Source organism: Bufo bufo, chromosome 4, assembly GCF_905171765.1.
Source record: "Bufo bufo chromosome 4, aBufBuf1.1, whole genome shotgun sequence".
In the NCBI taxonomy this organism is placed as follows: Eukaryota; Metazoa; Chordata; class Amphibia; order Anura; family Bufonidae; genus Bufo; species Bufo bufo.
This window is the reverse complement of record NC_053392.1, coordinates 296416378-296429125: the sequence shown is the minus strand read 5'-3', so window position 1 is coordinate 296429125 and position 12748 is coordinate 296416378. Positions and strand designations below refer to the sequence as shown.

The window sequence follows — 12748 nt, the reverse complement described above, 5'->3', positions numbered from 1 at the left end:
TAGCGTCTTGGCTGCCATGGTAACCGATCGGAGCCCCAGCGATTAAACTGGGACTCCGATCGGAACTCTCCGCTGCCACCAATGATGGGGGGGGGGTGATTTTAATTAGGGGGGGGCGAAGAGGGGAGGCCGCACTGGTCACATTTAATACTGGGGAGGGAGGGAGGGGGGGCCGCACTGGCCACCAATGAATATAGAGGAAGGGGGGCCGCACTGGTCACATTTAATACAGAGGAGGGAGGGGGTCTGCCCCCTCCTGCCTGGCAGCACCTGATCTCTTACAGGGGGCTATGATTCGCACAATAATTGTGCGGATCACAGCCCCCTGTAAGAGATCGGGTGCTGCCAGGCAGCAGGGGGCAGTCACGTACACAGTTCTTTTAGTATATTCTAACTTGAGGCGTCCCTATCACCATGGGAACGCCTCTGTGTTAGAATATACTGTCGGATCTGAGTTTTCACGAAGTGAAAAATTAGATCTGTAAAAACCAGTTATGCAGACGGATCCGTTCTGAACGGATGCAAGCGTTTGCATTATAGGAGCGGATCCGTCTGTGCAGACACCAGATGGATCCGCTCCAAACGCAAGTGTGAAAGTTGCCTAACTCTTTAGAATCGGTTAAATAAATGGACATGTACCTGGACCCCATATCTGGCTTGCTGTCAAAGAAAGACTACTCCTGATGCATGATAGTCTTTTTAAACCTGCCTGACTTGGAAGAACTCAGACAACTACAGGCAGGGACATATCTAAAGCCTAATGGGCCCTGGTGCAAGAGTTCAGCTTGGGCCCTCCTTCCCTCAGTGCTTTGTGGCAAGGGGAAGGGGTGCACCTAACCTTTCTGCTGCCTGAGACAAAAATTTAAACAGCACCTCTCATGCCAAGTTCTCAACCTTACCCCCTCCCTCCAGATCTACTGTTAAAGACATACTTGGAAACTATTACATACAGTGCTACAAAACATACAGGAGAATACAGCACCACATACCTCTTACATCCAGTGATGTCTCCTCTGATGTAGAGGTTCTCTTTACTCCTCTTTTCCTCACTTTTTTATGGTGCGCCCTCTTGTTCTTTTGATTCCCTCTCAGGAACAACCACCTAAAGTGTTTAGTGCTGCTAGGAATTCTCTTCTAGTGCACCACTTCATTTTGGCTGGCCTGCACAATACAAGGAATCACTCATCCACCCTGTAGAAGTGGTTTTGCATACTGGAACTGGAAACATTAGGTGGATGTTATGAGAGAGAGAGTCAAAAGAGCACTAGAGGGCACCACAACAGATAAGTAACAACAATCCACACACATGAAAACTTTTTTTCCCAGTTGAAAATTATTATTTTTGTGGTGATGTAACAGAATAAATGAATATGAATTTGGGAAAAACCCTTTAACTTGATTGCTATATAGTTTTTATTGTATGGCCATATAAATGAATGAATGCATTGTCCGTGCATGAACATAAGATCCATATGTTCTACACTAGGTTTATAGTAAAAAGAAAAAACTAAAACTGGTGTTTGGTACATTTTGACCATTTTGCAGTCATCTCATACAGAAGTGATATAAATGTAATTCATTTGCAAATATAAAATAATCTATTTGGTTTGTTGAGATTGGTGGTTTTGTTTAGGTTTTTCTTCCAATGTCTGCTGAATATTTCATCAGTACAAGCTTTGAACAAGGCTTAGAAAAGGCACAGTTTTATTTTTAGCTTGTGGAGCGGGATGTGTTTTTCCAAATCAATAGGTGGCTTGCTGAAAAAAATTCATTATAATAATTTATTTATGTAACGGTTTTGTCCAGCACATTCTAGTGTATTACCGCTTGGCAAATCACAAAGCCAATTCCCAGCTTTACTTTGAGATTGAATTGTTCTGTCACTGTACACAGCTGATCAAACAACAGTATTTTAGTGCCAACATCTTTGCAGTTTTTGGATAATACTTTTGTTTATTTTGAGCATGGCTATGACTGACAACACAAAATGTTTTATTTCTTTTCTACCTCTCTTTGTAGCTTTAAAACTATTGTATTTGCTAAATTATATGGGAGTTTTACCAGCCACTTAAGAAATTTTGACCTAAAGCTCAAAATGGTGTAATATAACAAACCGAGTAATACCTTACCGATCCCTTGTGTTCCATTGGCGGCCCGTGCCTGTGTGTCTATTGTATATATTCTTCATTGAAACTAGCCTTGTTCTGAAGTATTTCAAGGGTTAACCCTTCTTTGATTCTGTCTGCAGCTGCTTCTAATAAGTTAATCATCTCTGCTATATTTGCTGTGCTGTTTATCTCACTCTCTGCCTGAGCAATAGGCTTATTAGCTTTCTAGATCCTGCAAAAGTGCTATAATCTGCTTGTCTGCCCGTGTACTAACTTCTACTTGATTCCTGGATTTTGACCTACTTCCACATGACGTGACCCGTGCCTGATCACCATATTGACCCTGAGCTGCTTGCCCAGTACTTTGGACTTGTTTCGCAGATTTTCACAAACTCTACCTGCTCTGACCTTAGTCTGTTACTGACTAAGAGTTTTGTCTGATTCCTCAGTGGGTCAGCTGTCAACCACACCAAGACTACTCCAGGAGGTAGCTGCCTGGTGGATCCCCTGCAGCGAAGTCCAGGTCCCTTTATAGGGGTTAAAGGCTGAATACCGGGGCTGCCAGGTTTAAGCCAAAGTCAAACCAGTTGGTTGACACAGTAGTTCAACACCCACTGATAGTTACACCTTGCCACTCCTGTGCTGCTGCCTTCTGTCTCTTGCGATGGTCCCTGTAGTCTGGCCTCAAGTGGCAACATTTTCTTTTTACAACCTCTGTATCCGATCATTGCCTTCAGTGGACATATCTGAAATCACCACTGCAGCAGTCACATGTCCGAGTCAAAATGTCATGATTGGATGCCAGGATACAGAGACCAGCGTAGGGAGCAGGGAAGCAGTGATGGGGATCTGTAAGCCCATACTTGGGTTGTCACGGCCTTTGGTTTGCGCTGTGACACTGTTGCCCCACTTGCGGTTGCCCACGGCAACGTGTTGCTGTGAGAGCATGCTGTGGCAGTGTCTTGGCCTTCTGGGTGATTGCCGTGACATGGTTGCCACGCATGCTGTTGCCGGTGGTAACATGTGGTTTAGTATGCTTGTCTGTGCACTTCCCCTTTAAGTTGTAGCCTTCCCTTGTCTGGTGTTGGAAGGGTTAACTCCCCTCCTAGTGTTTTGTGAATACTGGGTTTATGTGTGTGTGGGTGTGGCTGCTTGGGCTATTTAGTCTCTGCTGGATGCTTGTAGCCCAGTGTTCCTCCAGCCTTGGTCTATGCTGGTGGTTCTCTGTTCCATCAGTCCAGTGATGGCCACCCTTGTGGTCATCAATGTTATCACGGTGTCTCCTTCCCTTCCTGTCCCTTTGTGTATGGAGTGGGTTTTGATCAGGGTGTTGGTATGTCTATTTTTGGTGTTACATATCTGGTAGTGTTTGGTGTCCAGCATGTTTTTTAGACATTCCCCTGTTTCACATTTATTGCAGCTATGAGTGTCCTGGGTCCCTGTGTGGTTTGTGGTGTGTGCTGTGTCCTTTTGATGTTAGTGTGGACACTAGCACTTGTGCACGGGTTCCAGTCAGTGTGTCTGTGGCAGGTAGGTGTGTTGCTGGTTTCACTTACCTGCCATCTCCATTTCTCTATGTGTTCCCCTCTCCTTGCAGCCTGGTCTCAGATAGAGACTCCTGTTCCTCCATTACTGGGATGAACAGGTCATCTCTTCCCTGCTCCTTGGTGAGGGATTACCAGGGCGACCTAGGGTCTTTAGGTATCCTGAGTATGAGTCGTCCTACCATCGGGGTCCGCTCATACGGTGAGGAGTCAGGGAGAGGATTAGGGATGTTGTAGGAGGTGACCTGCTCCCTTATTACTCCTTTTGGCCAGGCTGATCCCCATTACCCTCTGACACCGCACGGTGGAGGGTTTCCCCCACTCCCCGCCGTGACAGTATGACTACAATGGCTCCTTGCTTGGCACCTTCGGAAGAGGGCCCAGCATGTGTCGCCTGACATTTTCTGGAGCACATGCTTATTCTCCGGAAGGAGGGTGAAAGGTGAGACGCTCTTTACAGTGCGGTTCCCCGAGACTGTTGGTTGCAGTAGGTGTGAACCATCACTTGTGTTTGCGTTTCTCCTCGTCCATTTCTCAGTGATTCAGGTGCTTGTGTTGCGTGCCAGATGCATTCTTTGGTGTGCTGGTTGGGGATGCATGCTGGCAGCGACCTTGTGTGAACTGTGTCTGAGGTGGAGGCAGCGTTCAGTGCGGTTTCTCTGGGCTGTTTTGTGGCTGGTGCCCTGGTTCCTGTGTGTTGCTCCAGGGGCTGGCGGCAGTCTTAGAGAGACATCCTTGCTCTGACGCTGAATCTTCTTACTTCCCCTTGTCCATGTCTCAGTGGTTTTGTCACTTGTGTTGTGTGCTGGCTGCATTCCTATGGTGTACTGGCTGTGTGCTGGTTGGGAATGCTTGCTGGCAGCGACCTTGTGTGAACTGAGTCTGAGGTGGACGCAGCGTTCAGTGCGGTTTCTCTGGGCTGTTTGGTGGCTGGTGCTCTGGTTCCTGTGTGTTGCTCCAGGGGCTGGCGGCAGTCTTAGGGTCTATTCACACGTCCGTTTTTTCTTTCCTGATCTGTTCCGTTTTTTCAGGAACAGATCTGGACCCATTCATTTTCAATGGGTCCTGGAAAAAATCGGACAGCACAATGTGTGCTGTTCGTTTCCGTTGTTCCGTTCCGCATGTCCGAAAAAATATAAAACATGTCCTATTCTTTTCCGCAAAAATCGGATCCTGGACCAATACAAAGTCAATGGATCCGCAAAAAACGGAAGACATTCGTATGTCATTACGTATGTCATCCGTTTTATGCGGATTCCGTTCCTGGAAATTAGGCTTCCTCCCCAGTATTAAATGTGACCAGTGTGGCCCCCCTCCCTCTATATTCATTGGTGGCCAGTGCGGCAGTGCGGATTCCCAGTAAGTTTTCTACAGATCAGATTTTTCACTTCGTGAAAAACTCAGATCCGACAGTATATTCTAACACAGAGGCGTTCCCATGGTGATGGGGACGCTTCTAGTTAGAATATACTGAGAACGGTGTACATGACTGCCCCCTGCTTCCTGGCAGCACCCGATCTCTTACAGGGGGCTGTGATCTGCACAATTAACCCCTCAGGTGCTGCGCCTGAGGGGTTAATTGTGCATATCATAGCCCCCTATAAGAGATCAGGGGCAGCCAGGCAGCAGGGGGCAGACCCCCCTCCCTCCCCAGTATTAAATGTGACCAGTGCGGCCTCACCTCTCTCCCCCCCCCCCCCCCCCCATCATTTGTGGCCAGTGCGGATTCCCAGTATTAATAAATGTGCCCAGTGCGGTCTCACCTCTCCCCCCCCCCCCCCATCATTGGTGGCCAGTGCGAATTCCCAGTATTAATAAATGTGCCCAGTGCGGTCTCACCTCTCCCCCCCCATCATTGGTGGCCAGTGCGGATTCCCAGTATTAATAAATGTGCCCAGTGCGGTCTCACCTCTCCCCCCCCCCATCATTGGTTGCCACTGCGGATTCCCAGTATTAATAAATGTGCCCAGTGCGGTCTCACCTCTTCCCCCCCCCCCCCCCCCCATCATTGGTGGCAGCGGAGAGTTCCGATCGGAGTCCTAGTTTAAATCGCTGGGGCTCCGATCGGTTACTTAGCAATAAATACAAGCATTATACTTACCTGCGACTGCGAGCTGCGATGTGTGTCCGGCCGGGAGCTCCTCCTACTGGTAAGTGACAGGTCTGTGCTAAAAGCAATGCGCCGCACAGACCTTTCACTTACAAGTAGGAGGAGCTCCCGGCCGGTCAGACATCGCAGCTCGCAGTCGCAGGTAAGTATAATGCTTGTATTTATTGCTAAGTAACCATGGCAGCCAAGACTGCAATAGCGGCTTGGCTGCCATGGTAACCGATCAGAGCCCCAGCGATTTAAACTGGGACTCCGATCGGAACTCTCCGCTGCCACCAATGATGGGGGGGGGGGGGGAAGAGGTGAGACTGCACTGGGCACATTTATTAATACTGGGAATCCGCACTGGCCACCAATGATGGGGGGGGGGGAGAGGTGAGACCGCACTGGGCACATTTATTAATACTGGGAATCCGCACTGCCACCAATGATGGGGGGGGGGGGGGGGGGAGAGGTGAGGCCGCACTGGTCACATCCGCACTGGCCACCAATGAATATAGAGGGGGGGGGGGGGCCGCACTAGTCACATTTAATACAGGGGAGGGAGGGGGTCTGCCCCCTGCTGCCTGGCAGCACCTGATCTCTCACAGGGGGCTATGATTCGCACAATAATTGTGCAGATCACAGCCCCCTGTAAGAGATCGGGTGCTGCCAGGCAGCAGGGGGCAGTCATGTACACCGTTCTCAGTATATTCTAACTAGAAGCGTCCCCATCACCATGGGAACGCCTCTGTGTTAGAATATACTGTCGGATTTGAGTTTTCACATGTTTCCGTATTTTGCGGATCCGCAAAAAACGGATGACATACGGAAACATTTTCAGGAACAACGGATCCGCAAAAAACGGACCGAAAATCGGGATGTAGAAAAATACGGACGTGTGAATGTAGCCTTAGAGAGACATTCTTGCACTCACACTGATCCTGTTACGTTCCCCTCCTCCCCCGCCCTGTTGTTTTTTTTGGTGTTCTGTCTAGTTCCCTTTTTTTTTTTGGTTGGAGGGCTTTGAGGGGTGGGAGTGTCACAGACTTTGGTTTGCGCTGTGACACTGTTGCCACACTTGCGGTTGCCCACGGCAACGTGTTGCTGTGAGAGCATGCGTAGGCAGTGTCTTGGCCTTCTGGGTGATTGCCGTGACATGGTTGCCACGCATGCTGTTGCCGGTGGGAACATGTGGTTTAGTATGCTTGTGTGTGCACTTTCCCTTTAAGTTATAGCCTTCCCTTGTCTGGTGTTGGAAGGGTTAACTCCCCTCCTAGTGTTTTGTGAATACTGGGTTTATGTGTGTGTGGGTGTGGCTGCTTGGGCTATTTAGCCTCTGCTGGATGCTTGTAGCCCAGTGTTCCTCCAGCCTTGGTCTATGCTGGTGGTTCTCTGTTCCATCTGTCCAGTGAGGGCCACCCTTGTGGTCATCAATGTTATCACGGTGTCTCCTTCCCTTCCTGTCCCTTTGTGTATGGAGTGGGTTTTGATCAGGGTGTTGGTATGTCTATTTTTGGTGTTACATGTCTGGTAGTGTTTGGTGTCCAGCATGTTTTTTAGACATTCCCCTGTTTCACATTTATTGCAGCTATGAGTGTCCTGGGTCCTTGTGTGGTGTGTGCTGTGTCCTTTGATGTTGGTGTGGACACTAGAACTTGTGCACGGGTTCCAGTCAGTGTGTCTGTGGCAGGTAAGTGTGTTATGGGTTTCACTTACCTGCCATCTCCATAGCTGTATGTGTTTCCCTCTCCTTGCAGCCTGGCCTCAGATAAAGACTCCTGTTCCTCCATGACTGGGATGAACAGGTCGCCTCTTCCCTGCTCCTTGGTGAGGGATTACCAGGGCGACTTAGGGTCTTTAGGTATCCTGAGTATGAGTCGTCCTACCATCGGGGTCCGCTCATACGGTGAGGAGTCAGGGAGAGGATTAGGGATGTTGTAGAAGGTGACCTGCTCCCTTATTACTCCTTTTGGCCAGGCTGATCCCCTCTGACACCGCACGGTGGGGGGTTTCCCCCACTCCCCGCTGTGACATTGGTATTTTGTACCATTCTGTGCCATTAAAGATTTAAAGGAGCTGGACAATACCTTTTAATAGAAAAATAGCAATGTTACATGTTATACAAGCATGCTAATATTGTATAGGCCTTACTAACAGAATTGTTGATAAATTACCAGTACTATGTTAGGTAATAGCCATTGTACTGATGACTTTAAAATGTTTGTCTTTAAATATAATACACTACACATAACATATGCTTATCACATGGAAATCATGAAGCAAAATACATTAAGACACTGTGCAACAGAACGTCTATAGCATGCGCTATAAGATAGCATATATTAAATCTAAAAAATAAAAGATTCATAGCATGACCAGTAATATTTAAAATGGAACATAGCCTACTATATACAGTATTCTACCGCTTCTCTGGAGGAATTCTAAAGACTTCTGGGCCCTATTCAACCAGCTGCCAAAGGAGGAATATATAGAAGCTCAAAATAAAACCATATAAACAGCAAAACAGGAAAAGAAAGAAAGAAAGGTCAGAAGAAAGGAATAGAGAGAGTAGGCATGTGTTTTCATAGGAGAAAGAGGTTCAGGCAACAATCAAGAGGGATGGGGGGAGGGGTGGCAATTATAATGTGAGCTTGCAGGGTCTATAGATACAGTGACTAAGGACCGGGATACAGCTCCACTATATCTTGACATGGCAGACAATGATAAGAAATTGGGATTCTTGATCAGTCTGCAACATAAAATGGTGAGCTTTGAAGGTAAAGCATTCATGTAGATGATACACATAGGGAACATTTATCATCCCCTCTACACCAGAAAACTTGCTCCAAAAAGTTGCAAACTATGGTGCACACTGCTGTTGCGCAAAAGTTTGCAACTTCTTTGGGAGTTTTGCTCACTGCTGGCCACTTTTCAAAGTGGCAAAAGGTGAGGGGCCGGAGTAGTCCCGAACAGATGCACCAAAAATATTAAGAGGCATGTGCTTCTTAAAAGGGTTATCCAGGAAAATATATTTCTTCCCTATCCAAAGGATAAGTCATCAGTATCAGATCTGCCGGCTGAGACACCCAGGACACCCTCCGATCAGCTGTTAGAAGAGGCCTTTTATCCTTCACCTCTTCCTAGGCCAGTGACATCACTGTATGTTATCACATAGCCTAGTTGCAGCTCAGCCCCATTCAAATCAATGGGACTAAACCATAATACCAAGCACGGCCACTATATGATGTACAGCGCCGTCCTTGGAAAGCTGCTTGGATCCTACATCGCTCACCAGAGCTCGGGTGAGGACAGTGGCTCCCTGAAACAGCTGATAAGCGGGGATGCCAGGGCTTGGACCTCCACTGATGTGATATCCTGGGGATAAGTCATCATTGTCTTTTCCAGGATAACGGCTTTACTAATTGAGGCCCGTCTAAAACAAACAGAGGAAAAATAGTCTTTGTTCAAATTCTGCTCCATTTTCTATATTTCATAAGGTATGCCCCCTTGTTGCACGGAGGTCCTGTCCATAAAAGGGCAGCTGATGGAGGGTCATGTGACCAGGCAAATCACCCGCTCACCTCCATTCCAATACACTCTGCCTGTCATCCACACTGGTTTTGTTGGGAGTTTTGCAGTTTTAGTGTAGTTGAATGGCAGAGGCCGAGTGACGTGTCTGGTCACATAACCCTCCATCAGCGGCCATATTATGCATAGGACCTCCATGCAGACAGCACAGATGATTTGCCCAACAAGGAACATGGCTTATGAAATATAGCAAATTACACAGAATATCATCAAAGTGCCATATAGTCATCTTGCATACATATTCGTCACAAGTAGCCAGAAAGTGGCCAACCTCTTTAAGACTGCAATAAATGTCACCCATGGTATTTGTAAGTTTTATTTTTATTTGTTTACTAGAGGAGCACTTAGTCTATATGTTTCTCTTTTTAGGCTAATTTTTACACAACTTGTTTAGCTGGTGAAACTTGGTCCATTTGACGGCCACATTTCCTGGACCAACCACCGCTTGGCTAACCCAGATTTACTGTATCATAGTGATGTGATGCTGTGAGTTCCAGCCCAACCACAGGTCTACTGTCCTATACTCACAGCAACATGTAGGGTATGGGAGAGTAGTCCTGTTGTTGGGCTGGAACTCACAACATCATAGATTACTATGATACAGTGAGTCTGGGTCAGCCAGGCCGTGGTTGGTCCAGGAAATGTGGCCATCACAAAGTTTGTATCATGGACCAACTTTACTCATATGAAACAGGTATAAAAGAATACTGTAGATATGCAGAAATGAACTATCCAATTCAATGAGATGCCCATTCTCAAGCCAGAACTACCTTTAAAATACAATTCAATAATTCATGATGATTAACAGTCTGCCTGTTGTCATCTCGCAAGTCCTTGTAGATCCTTTGTTTAAATAGACAGATTGCACGGTTCTTAAAAACAAGCAGAATGCAAATCAGATGTTTTCCTACCTCCATCAACTTCAGTAATCACATCTACTCTCTCACTGGAATATTACGGGACTCTAGAGAGGAAAGGAGCAGTAGCACAACACCACTAAAACATAATGAAAAACTTTTAACATTTTTTTAATGGCAAATGTTGCCTAGTTAAATTGTCTAATTTCAGAGAACGTATTAAAAAGTAATTCCAGAGCTAAGGTCTGTGCTAATCAGTTTCCTGTGCTACTAATGGGAGAGCATCTGCTAAAAAAAAAAGTCTTTCTATGACAACCTTATGCTAACCGAACATTATTTATCTTTAATGAAATCTTTGTCATTTTTAGACTTGTCGATAAATGGATGAATGAAACTGGAGCCCATTCTCTTACATTCCCACTCAGTACTTGCCTGGAACTCATCTTGCTGCTCTCCCTCAACAATACAGCTTTGCCTCATTCTTTGCGTTTCATGAACAACTGGAAGGTAATGGAAACCTTATCATACTTTGTAATATAATTTGCCAGAAATGTTTCAATATTGTCTGTAGCACTGGTTACCAACTTTAACGAGAACTTGTAACTTATCTTGTTTTACAACTACTTGTATTCCCAATGTAATACCAATTCTGGAGCATATATTCTTATGACTGTATGTTCAACCATTCTTTTATTACTCCTGCTGGAAGTATCGAGTCAATTACTAGTAGTTTGCAATGAAGGTCCAGATTGGTGTTTCCATTTGGTAGTGTTTCCATACACAATCTGGCAGGACTGATTGGAGACACACCCCAACTAGTAACACCCTTCTGGACCTTCATTGCAACCTGCTAGTAATTATTTCACAACTTCTAGCAGGAAAATTACTGATACCTTATAGAGTCACAGGGTTGAATAGAGGTGATTTTTTTATTATAAATATCCTCTTTAATGACAAATGTTTCTTACAAAAGCACTATAATAACTATAAGATACCTTACTCTCTGCATTTTTTCATGTAAGCCTCAGAAGCCCATTGTACATGTTTACTGGCTTTGTTTGTCCTGCTAAAAGATGCTACCTTTATCCTTGACCATGCTGTCTACAGATATAATAGGCCCAATATCTGTGGTCACGAGCTTTGACATGTGGAGTACTATGTAAACTCCAGAATAGCTCATAGTTCTGCCGAACTTCCCGGAAATGTTCGAGTTCGGGATCCGAACCCGACCCGAACTTCGTCCCGAACCCCATTGAAGTCAATGGGGACCCGAACTTTTCGGCACTAAAAAGGCTGTAAAACAGCCCAGGAAAGAGCTAGAGGGCTGCAAAAGGCAGCAACATGTAGGTAAATCCCCTGCAAACAAATGTGGATAGGGAAATGAACTAAAATAAAAATAAAAAAAATAAAAATTAACCAATATCAATTGGACAAAGGTCCCATAGCAGAGAATCGGACTTCACGTCAGCAGAGAATCAGTCTCTTCATGCCATAGCAGAGAATCTGGCTTCATGTCAGCAGAGAATCGGTCTCTTCATGCCATAGCAGAGAATCTGGCTTCATGTCAGCAGAGAATCAGTCTTCATGTCATAGCAGAGAATCAGGCTTCACGTCACCCACCACTGGAAGAGGCCACTGTCACACATTTAGGCCCTGGCACCCAGACAGAGGAGAGAGGTCCCGTAACAGAGAATCTGGCTTCATGTCAGCACAGAATCAGGCTTCACGTCACCCACCACTGGAACAGGCCACTGTCACACATTTAGGCCCTGGCACCCAGACAGAGGAGAGAGGTCCCGTAACAGAGAATCTGGCTTCATGTCAGCACAGAATCAGTCTTCATGTCATAGCAGAGAATCAGGCTTCACGTCACCCACCACTGGAACAGGCCACTGTCACATATTTAGGCCCAGGCAGAGGAGAGAGGTCCCGTAACAGAGAATCTGGCTTCATGTCAGCACAGAATCAGTCTTCATGTTATAGCAGAGAATCAGGCTTCACGTCACCCACCACTGAAACAGGCCACTGTCACATATTTAGGCACCCAGACAGAGGAGAGGTTCATTCAACTTTGGGTTGCCCCGCAATATAATGGTAAAATTAAAATTAAAATAGGATTGAATGAGGAAGTGCCCTGGAGTACAATAATATATGGTTAAGGGGAGGTAGTTAATGTCTAATCTGCACAAGGGATGGACAAGTCCTGTGGGATCCATGCCTGGTTCATTTTTATGAACGTCAGCTTGTCCACATTGACTGTAGACAGGCGGCTGCGTTTGTCTGTAATGACGCCCCCTGCCGTGCTGAATACACGTTCAGACAAAACGCTGGCCGCCGGGCAGGCCAGCACCTCCAAGGCATAAAAGGCTAGCTCTGGCCACGTGGACAATTTGGAGACCCAGAAGTTGAATGGGGCCGAACCATCAGTCAGTACGTGGAGGGGTGTGCACAGGTACTATTCCACCATGTTAGTGAAATGTTGCCTCCTGCTAACAAGTTCCGTATCAGGTGGTGGTGCAGTTAGCTGTGGCGTGGTGACAAAACTTTTCCACATCTCTG

At 46.3% G+C, this 12748-nt stretch overlaps 1 protein-coding gene across 2 annotated transcripts in view; it reads left to right on the top strand.

Annotated features, from left to right (window-relative positions):
- The window catches only part of UBE3D (ubiquitin protein ligase E3D), a 216152-nt gene that overhangs the window by 122742 nt on the left and 80662 nt on the right, over nt 1–12748 (top strand). For both annotated transcript variants that reach the window (XM_040428694.1, XM_040428695.1), the window contains exon 9: nt 10558–10696. In XM_040428694.1, the coding sequence (XP_040284628.1) occupies nt 10558–10696 (139 nt within the window). The remainder of the gene's footprint in view (nt 1–10557; nt 10697–12748) is intronic.